General features: G+C 47.3%; 2 protein-coding genes across 2 annotated transcripts; both read right to left on the reverse strand.

Moving 5' to 3' along the window:
- Positions 1–879: 879 nt before the first annotated feature.
- gdf2 (growth differentiation factor 2) lies at positions 880–3,355 on the reverse strand. The gene is made up of 2 exons (XM_084459935.1): positions 2,974–3,355; positions 880–2,534 (listed from the first exon to the last, which is right to left on the reverse strand). The coding sequence occupies exons 1-2, from the start codon at positions 3,320–3,322 to the stop codon at positions 1,465–1,467; spliced, it is 1,419 nt and encodes a 472-aa protein (XP_084316061.1). The 5' UTR covers positions 3,323–3,355; the 3' UTR covers positions 880–1,464.
- A 2,021-nt stretch (positions 3,356–5,376) lies between these two features.
- gdf10b (growth differentiation factor 10b) lies at positions 5,377–7,952 on the reverse strand (the record flags this gene model as incomplete). The annotated part of the gene is made up of 3 exons (XM_084459936.1): positions 5,377–5,568; positions 5,847–6,847; positions 7,700–7,952. 3 exons carry the CDS (start codon positions 7,950–7,952, stop codon positions 5,377–5,379), a joined length of 1,446 nt encoding a protein of 481 aa, XP_084316062.1.
- Positions 7,953–8,903: the final 951 nt, after the last annotated feature.

Below are 8,903 nucleotides of genomic sequence, written 5' to 3' on the forward strand. Positions count from 1 at the left end.
TTAAAATATGTGCATTCTTGAAGATAAAAACGCTTTTCCTTACAAATGTTTTTAGATTATTATATTTGAATTAGTCATTTCTGATCACTTCCCAGATTTGAGTTGGATTGCTGAATGACTTTTGGTCATACTTCTGTGAGGTTGACCTCAACAATACCCTGTACACCACTCCTGGCTTTTCTAGAACAGAGAATTATGCAACTACTGTTCCCAGGTCTCCTCAACACTAATACTGGACAGTGGACTGTTAATCTCGCTTAACTTCTAATACCCCTGCAGTTTTACATAATCCCGTCTGCTGATTCCTGGGGGCCAATCAGAACCTGGAATATAAGACTTCCAGTACAGGTCCATTGTTCAGCGTGTGAAACGAGACGGTAGAAAGTTTTGGTTCTGTGGAGGAGAGAAGATATGGGGTTTGGGATCAGCTCGGTAGAAGACGCCAATCAAGGCAGTACAGATTTAAGGAACGAGGCTAAAATTAGACAGTGTGTCTTGTTTTAATAGAGAAGCTGTACTGTGTTTAACAGCCAAACTGTGTTTGTTTCTGACAGGAAGCAGTGATGTACAGTAAAAGTCTGTCCTCCCATCCCCTCATGATAAACAGTGTCTCTCACCAGAGGGGAAACATCAATCATCTGTGTTTAGAATGCCTTGTGGACTCATGTTTAAGGATTTTGCAACTTTCACAGGCCAATCCGAGGTATTCGTTTAGTAAAATACGCTCAACTGACACAGATAAGGTTGTCGTGTTTTTGTACGAACTATTTAAATGTGGATTTCTGTTGGAAGTTAAGAAACGGAACAGGAGATCAAATAATGAGTTATGACCACAGTTTATACATACTGAGATTGTTTACAGTAAGGCTTACAGTCAAACTAATAATCTGACACAAAATCCATTCTCAACTGTTGTAAATGTTCTGGGACATTCTAAGGTACTGTATATTTGTGTGAAGTTTCAGTCCACCTGTAGAGTGTGCTCTGGCACAACATCTTTAGGAGAATATTTTCACAATCTTTCATTTTTCACAGTTATTGAGCATACCAAACAAGCTATTATGAAAATACATTCAAAATCTATTATTGAATGAAACACAGCAAGCTGATAAGTTACAACATTATTATGTACAAAAATCGAGTCAAATATAATCAAAATACAGTAATAATTATATTAGGAAGTAAAGTAATAATTATATTATGGTGGAAGTTTTCAATGTGCTATGTTCATTTCTATAGTATGTAGCATTTAGTAACAGATCCAATACAAATCAGATTTTATCAAATTGTACATAATGATAATCAAAAACATAAATAATTAATAATCATTTAATATTTATTGCTATTCTAAAATGACCCTGTCCGTTGATGGCTGAACAAAAACTACATAAGATATGAAAATAAAATAGGAATGTACAGATTTACAATTGGGTGAGAGAAACACAATAAAGTTTCCTCCTCTGACTACCTACACCCGCACTCCGCCACCTTCATTTCCTCATACATGTGTCGCACAGTGATGACGCCATTCTCCTGGTACATGACTGTGATGGGGTCCAGTTTGGTGGGAACGCAGCACGCCATGTTAGCCTTCTTGGGGTTGCGGAGGTTGACCAGGGTCTGGATCAGGGCGTGTTTGGACGGGGTCATGTCGTCGGTCAGCGGGTACCAACACACGCCCCGGCACTCGAAGGCGTCGTACTCGGGCGGCGCCACGATCCACCGGTCCCAACCGATGTCTTTGAAGCTGACGCGCATGGAGGTGCGTCGACAGTAGTTGCTCTCCGTCTGCCTCCTCCTCCTGCGCCTCCTCTTGCGCGGGCGGAGGTCTGTAGGGTTGTTACGAATGTTGTTGTTGTTTATGATGTCTTTGTTGTTGGTATGGTTACTGGGGTTTACAGTTCTGCTGCTGCTGCTGTTGTTGTTGTCATTGTTGATGTGGCTGATGCTGTTATTGTCATCGTCACGGTCCTTAGGAGGAGAAACGTCAGCGGAGAGGATGGTCTCCTCCTCGTGGAGGATCATCGCCCTCAGCTCCTTCCTCACCTCCGCCCTCCTGCTCCCCAGGTCGTCGGAGAAGACGATGAGAGCTGCGGAGGTGTTGCCCCCCACCGTCGCGCACACGCCCAGAGTCCCACCGCCGTCGCCAACCCCGCCGCCGCCTCCATCTTTAAACGGCCCTCCGCTGTCCCACCTGTCCACCACCACGTCGAACTCACTCACCCCACCGCGTCCACCTCTGCTGGACTTCACCCAACCTTGCATCGCACGGGTGACGTCAAACGCTTCCCAGGAAGGATGCGACCCTATGACCTCCCGCCCGTCCAGGAGAAATGGTGTGGGTTTGTTCCCAGTATAATCCACCTCGTACACCCTGATGGTTGACCTGACCTCAGAGGAGGTGGTTGACCTCCCTTCCAGCTGGGTGAAGAGCCGGATCTCGGCCATGGTGACGGCCTCATGGTGGGGGACGGTGACGTTGAACAGTAGCCTGTGTCTGGACCTGTTGCCGTTTCTCTCCGAGTGACTTACACCTGTGGTGAGATGAGATACAGTGATGTCGGGGGGTGGCAATGCAACTTAAAGATGTTTGTTGATCGCCATAAAACGCCACAGGGGAAGACGACAAAGTTAGGGACCTTAGATCATAGGCCACCGGGTTTGGGATTATTCTGCACACATTATAGTAGCAATAGGAAGAATCATCTCAAATATTATGTGAATGACGCAACAACTTCAAGAAAACGTCATTGAGCGAGTTGAGAGAATAGACACATTCATCCTCACAGCTTTCATTTTAAATAGACCTTCTAGTCTTAAATAGACATGTCTAGGCACACTATTTATTTGTCTATTTATTGTACCTCTTTCCATTTCTTCCGGAATATTCCTCTTTCACTCACTGTATCATGTCCTGCCTGTTCCTCTACGTATAACAGCTCTGTCTTAGCCTGTCCTGGTCCACATACATACCTTGAAGAGTGAAGCTGCGTATGACATCAGAGCGCGGCATGGCGGACGTGTCGGAGGCATACTTGTCGTACAGCTCCATCATGAACTGCGGCGGGTAGATCCTGCTGTGCTCCCGAGGGGCCTCCGACAGGTTCAGCTGCCTCAGGAACTCTTCCTTCATCTTCCTCAGGAGGCTCTCCAACCTGGAGTCCTCCTCGTCCTCCTCGACCACGTCCCGGCCGGCGAGACGAGAGTAGTATCCCTCGCGGTCCTCGTCCCGTATGACCTCGTTGAGAAGCTTGCACCTACAGGAGCCGGTGGACACCAGCAGGCTCAGACACAACAGGAAGGTTCTAGAACACTGCATCATTCAGAACGTTAGACCCCCCTCAGGAAGTTCCGAATTCCGATAACCAACAACGTCGGCGTTAACCTTCTTCACTTCTTCTTCGCCGACTACTAATGTGCTTTAAAACCACTTTGGGGCGACAATGGTTGAAATGTGGATTCTCTATGCTAGAGGCACAGTCCAGCGGTCTGCTCCCATGCTCTAGAGTAAACAGCCCAGTCATGTCCAACCAAAATAGTAGCACTGCCGAGCTTATCTGTACCATTGATGTCCTTTTTTAGGTTGGTGTTATCACTGGAGGGGCTTGGCGCTAATGAAGATTCTCTAAACATTTGACAGAGTCTCAGCGATAATGAGGGACACCCTGGAAGCTGTGAGGCTTCTGACAGACAGACACTCTCCTTGAGCCTGAGGGGTCAACACAGAGGCCAGCGGAAGCTCACACGACGCTCCAAGAAATACATACCGCGTATGGTATGAGACTTTCACTGGTATGCACAAATCATTTCCCTAATTGCCAGGCTATTCTGAATATTGGTATGCTAAACACTTATCAAGCTTTCTCAAAAAAAGCATCGATATTTATTTTCGATTACAATTGTTGTCATCAATCAAAGGATTATTTAAGTATTTAAATAGTCACATATAATTTCTCTGTTTTGGCTAACCCTTCTCCGTCACCAGGAAGAGGCCAGTCCTAACTGTGCTGGACTGTATGTCCACACTCACAGTGGCCGGGGTCCCACGTCACTGTGGGGGGGTACACCCGACCCAGGGCCAGCGTGTCAGCGGACGTTGGCCCGGCTCCTGGCATTTTACGACGCTGCAGAGTGTCACTTATTCACACAGTCACTCAGGATCTGGCTGGCCCTGTCTGGGCCTCACACTAAACATTCTGGCACTTTCCGGGGGCTCAGATTCAGACACTTTCTGGGGGCTCAAAGATCTCTCCGTGGACTGTACTGACATGTAAAGAGAAAGATTTGGATATACACTGAAAGGAAAACAGTATTTCTTTGAAAGAAACAACATTATTATGGGATAATCACAAAAGAGACCTGAGAACGCTAGGAAACTGAACTTAGGAAGAGTAAAATAAGGTTTATTCAAACATTTCTGACACAAAATAATCTATTACCACTTTGTTGAAATACTACAACAAACAATGCACAATTAATTTTATTTCCATTTTGAGCTTACATTATGTCTATATATTGTTAAAGCACATATCATATAACTGATTGTGTACCTGTAAAAAGCTTATACAGACCATAAATGTGAAAGTTGTAATAAGGTTGAGGCGGTGGTGAGTGACATCAAATCCATAATCTTGTTTTCTGAAAAATTATCTAATTTGAGATGACTTTACTCATTCAACCAGTAGGGGGCAGCATGGTCTCTTATATTTCATTTGTCACGATGGAGTCTACAGGACGTGATATACATTTCCCTTTCAAATATAAACATTCCATATGTCCATATGACAGAATCACATATGTGCCGTGCGTTGTACAATCAAAAGAAAAATATCAAAGTACTGTTCAATATACATGGCAAATTATACCAACTACAACACTAGTAAACACTGCATTGAACTACAGGCATAACATTCTTGCATCAAAACACAGTATTTACAAAGATAAGTCTCATTTAGTTGTATTAGTAACATAACTATGTACATATAGTGTTAAGAGTATTGAAGTGTCGCGCTTTACTGAATGAGCTCCTCTCATGGCCGACGCCCACTTCAGTCCAATAGTCAATGTGTGGTATCCTATAAAAGGTCCATTATCTGAGCTATGAAAATGGCAACAAGCTGACTTTGGAGTCTTCAGAACTGAGAGCTGTCATTTTGGGAGTTCACCCCGATCCAAAGTCAATCCTTACGAGCGGCAAAAAGGTGTCTGCAGCTCTCCCACTGGATCGGGAATTTCTTCCCCCGAATCATCCTGTGCAAACCTCATCCATATTCCCCCTCCATGGGTGGATGATCCTTTGTGGTCTCTCATCCCAAGCTGTCTGTCCTTCACCACCGTATTGATAAAGTTTCAGAGTTTCTGTATTCTGGGGTCCTTCTACCGGCAGCCACAGGTGTCCACAGACATGCCCGGGTAGATCTTGAGCACCATGTTCCGGGCGGGGTCCAGAAACAGAACGCTGAGCGGGCTCATCTTGTCGGGTACGCAGCAGGGTTCTGGAACCCCCGGGACGATGCCCACCGCCCGGACGATGCTCTGGATTGTGGCGTGGTTAGAGGGGCGTACCACCTGGGAGAGTGGAGGGGGGGGGGGATAAGTAGGTTTTGTTGCAGATGATGATAATATCTTAATGGTGAAAATATCTTTCGTTGTCAAACATTCATATTCTGTCTTCTGTTAGAGCTAAAGAAGGCAAAGAAAAACAGCTGAAACTAGTGAATGACTGCACTTCATGTTGAGTTTCTCATAAATCATCATTTGAAGTATTTCCAATTAAATTTTTTGGATTAGAACAAACTGACACGCTGCACAGACGGGCCGTTAACTAACTTAACTGTTTCTCTTACCTTAGGGATGGGGAATCCACAGGTTCCTGCGCAGTAGTAAGCATCAAACGCTTTAGGAGCCAGAACCCACTCGCTCCAGCCGATGTCTGCAAAGTCCACCCTGAGGTACCGCCTGGCGCAGGCCCTGGGCTCGCTCCACTGCCTCCGCCGGGCTTTCTTCATGGTCCGCTCGTCGAAGCTCAGCACCTGGGCCTTACTGGGCCCCTGGCCCTCCTCCGGGCCGAGCTTCTGACGGTCGCCGCCTTTGGCCGTCGACGGCTTGGCCTTGGGCGCGAAGTAGGTGCTCTGCCAGAGCTCGTGGTTCTTCAGCGCGTTGTAGTGGACGTCGGGCAGGTGGTTGGTCTGGAGGTGGGCGTGGCGGTCCAGCGGGGGCAGCGCTCTCCTCGTCCTGGAGGAGGAGGAGGAGGAGGAGGAGGCCGAGGGTGAGGCCGAGGGGGTCCGTGCGGGCTCCTCCCCCACGGGGAACGGCCCGTACCTCTGCAAGGTCACAGCCACGCTGTTGGGTTCGTCTATGGCCAGGTCGTCGGTGTAGACCAGCATGTACGGCAGGTCGGCCGGTAGAGTGCGCTCGGGGTGCTGCTGGTTCTGGTGCTGGTTCTGGTGCTGGTTCTGGTGCTGGTTCTGGCTCCTGTACTGTTGAAGCTGCTTCGGCCCCAGATCGAACTCGGCCGTGACGAGGAGCTCGTTCAGTCCCCTGGCCTGCGTGATGACCGCGGTGACGTCCCTCGTCTGCCAGGCGCCCCGTCGGACCGCGGGCAGCGTGAGGTTCCCCAGCGGAGAGGGGAACGCCGAGTTCGGAGACGTTCCTCGGAACAGGAGCCGAGAGGGCGGAGCTGTCTCTCTCTGCAGGTGCTGGAGGCGGCAGGAGGCGGTCCGGGAACGGCGGCAGACCCAGGGGCGGGGCCGCGGATCCAGGAAGTGGAAGGAGGCCGACAGGATGACCTCCGAGTCCGGGATGGAAGACAGGTTGAACTGGAAACTGAAAGTAGCCTTGGAGTTTCCTGCAGAAGGGAGGTTACATAGGAGTAGTTTTATGGATAATGGTAAGATCATTTCAAGCCATGAAAATACAGTCAAAATCATATTACACCATAAATCATATTCTAGAGAAATATTCTATTTATGTTCTATGGTAGACTTCCATGTTTTCTATTGTCCTTGTTCTATTGCAGAACTCAAATTTAATTAATTCTGCACCAGACAAGTGTGAATGCTTATGTGGGGGGGAGAAAGAATTCAACCACAATGAACCGATGGCCTGACTGAATTTCGCATTGTGCACGGCACTTCAGTCCATGCGTCAATCAACCCGCTGGAACTGAAAACAGAATATTCGTACAACCTACATTGACTCCCACTTCTGTTTTAAAGGTAAACATTGCCCCCAGACTTGAGCCATATGGAAATGCTTAGTAGAGGGTTTCTCTGCGAGTTTTCCATGCGCCTCAAGCACTGTCAGGGTGTGATAAAAGCCTTTTCTGTCTCACACCTACAGTAGGCGCTGTTAATTACAGGTTAATTAACAGTGTATTCCCTAGCCTGCTACAGTTAATTACAACAGTGATGGAACATAACCGTGCAGTTCTCCAACAGTAGCCTACATATTACAGTAATAGTTTAGCAATAACACAATCTGTCAGATGATTTTGACGGTTGGATTAGGCTATGACACATTTCACTTCGGAGGAGCTGTGTTGTATTGTAACAATAACTCCTGAAACCTTAGTAACACAAGGGGCTACTAGAATAGCCCACATTTTGGTGTGTGGACAGTCTTGCCCATAACTTCGATAATGTGACTGCTTTTCATGATGGTCCACACTGGAGAAGCTTAAACACTGGAAAAAACTCACCGGAGATAGCTTTGAAACTTCTAACGGTGTTTCCATCTCGTTTACGATGAGGTTCCTTGCTGTACTTTTCATAGACTTCAAACATGTTGATGGAGACCATGTCCCGGTGTGCGCTCTTACGCGCGGAGGTGTGATCAGTCCCCGGTTCGCTGTCCTTCTGCGTGATGTCGGAATGAGTTTCGGATGCAACTCTCCCGATGCTGGTGTCCAAAACCAGTAATAAATGCACAAGCTGTAAGAATATCTTTTCCATTTTGAAAGAGAAGATCGGAGACGAAGTTGCAATTCCACGGCAGAATGCTCCGGAATTTATTGTTGTTTACGCACGTGATTGTCAGACTTCAGTGTTATCTAGGTGAATCCGTATGACAGAGCCAGGCATGCTTCAGAGTTTACGGTCCACACTTTGGTGCTCTGCTTACTACAGGGGGTAGGCTACTATAGCCAAGACAGACGGTGACGCCAGGAGCAATCAGCCAACGAGAGTGCTGCAAATCTCCCCCACCGTAGAATGAATCCAATATTGCGATGCTCCACAGAGCATGACCGTGAATGGATGTCTGAGAAGCTATGTGTCAATATGATTCATTTGCATTGTCAGTTTAGTCTGTTATAGTTTGGGCCTAAATTGCTGAGCCTTATATGTTTAGAATGAGCTTTCAGAATAGATTTCACTACAGAAGTTCTGGGTCCACAAAGCATAAGCTTGATGGTTCGAATCTCACCAGTGACACCAGCCTGTGTTGGTTTTGTATGTGGCCATGTGAGTCACAATGGACTATGAGGTGCTTTCACTGTCGCAATGCTAACTATGACTCTGGACACCACGACAGCTAATAGCAGCACAATGGCCGCCCTGTCATCGAGGTGGTGACAGGCAGGCTACCAGGGGCGGCCAGGGGTCAGACTGCCATTGACATACCGTCTCCTAGCCTTGGCAGCCATCACTGGAGCTCATTCACGCCACGTCTCTGTCGTGCGCACCATGTCCTGGCCCAGAGATAAGAGTCTCTCTGATCATGGAGTACTTATAGTGGCTTTGGTGTGTTTTAATGTTGTCCCTCTCCCCAAAGCAGGACAAGATGGTATCACTCTTCGTCATGTGAGGACACAAGGGACTAGTGCTCTCTCTCTGACAGGGTGCGATGCGAAGCTCGGGTAAATGTGCTCTTGGTTAGTCTACAACTCTTGCGGTGAATCACGG

The sequence above is a fragment of the Borostomias antarcticus genome (genome assembly GCF_949987555.1).
Source record: "Borostomias antarcticus genome assembly, chromosome: 29".
In the NCBI taxonomy this organism is placed as follows: Eukaryota; Metazoa; Chordata; class Actinopteri; order Stomiiformes; family Stomiidae; genus Borostomias; species Borostomias antarcticus.

Excerpts from the sequence above, each read along its gene's own strand:
- gdf2 (XM_084459935.1), bottom strand. The coding sequence starts at position 3,322 with ATGATGCAGTGTTCTAGAACCTTCCTGTTGTGTCTGAGCCTGCTGGTG. Across the intron at positions 2,535-2,973 it reads ACGCAGCTTCACTCTTCAAG|GTGTAAGTCACTCGGAGAGA; the intron begins GTATGTATGTGG and ends ATCTCACCACAG.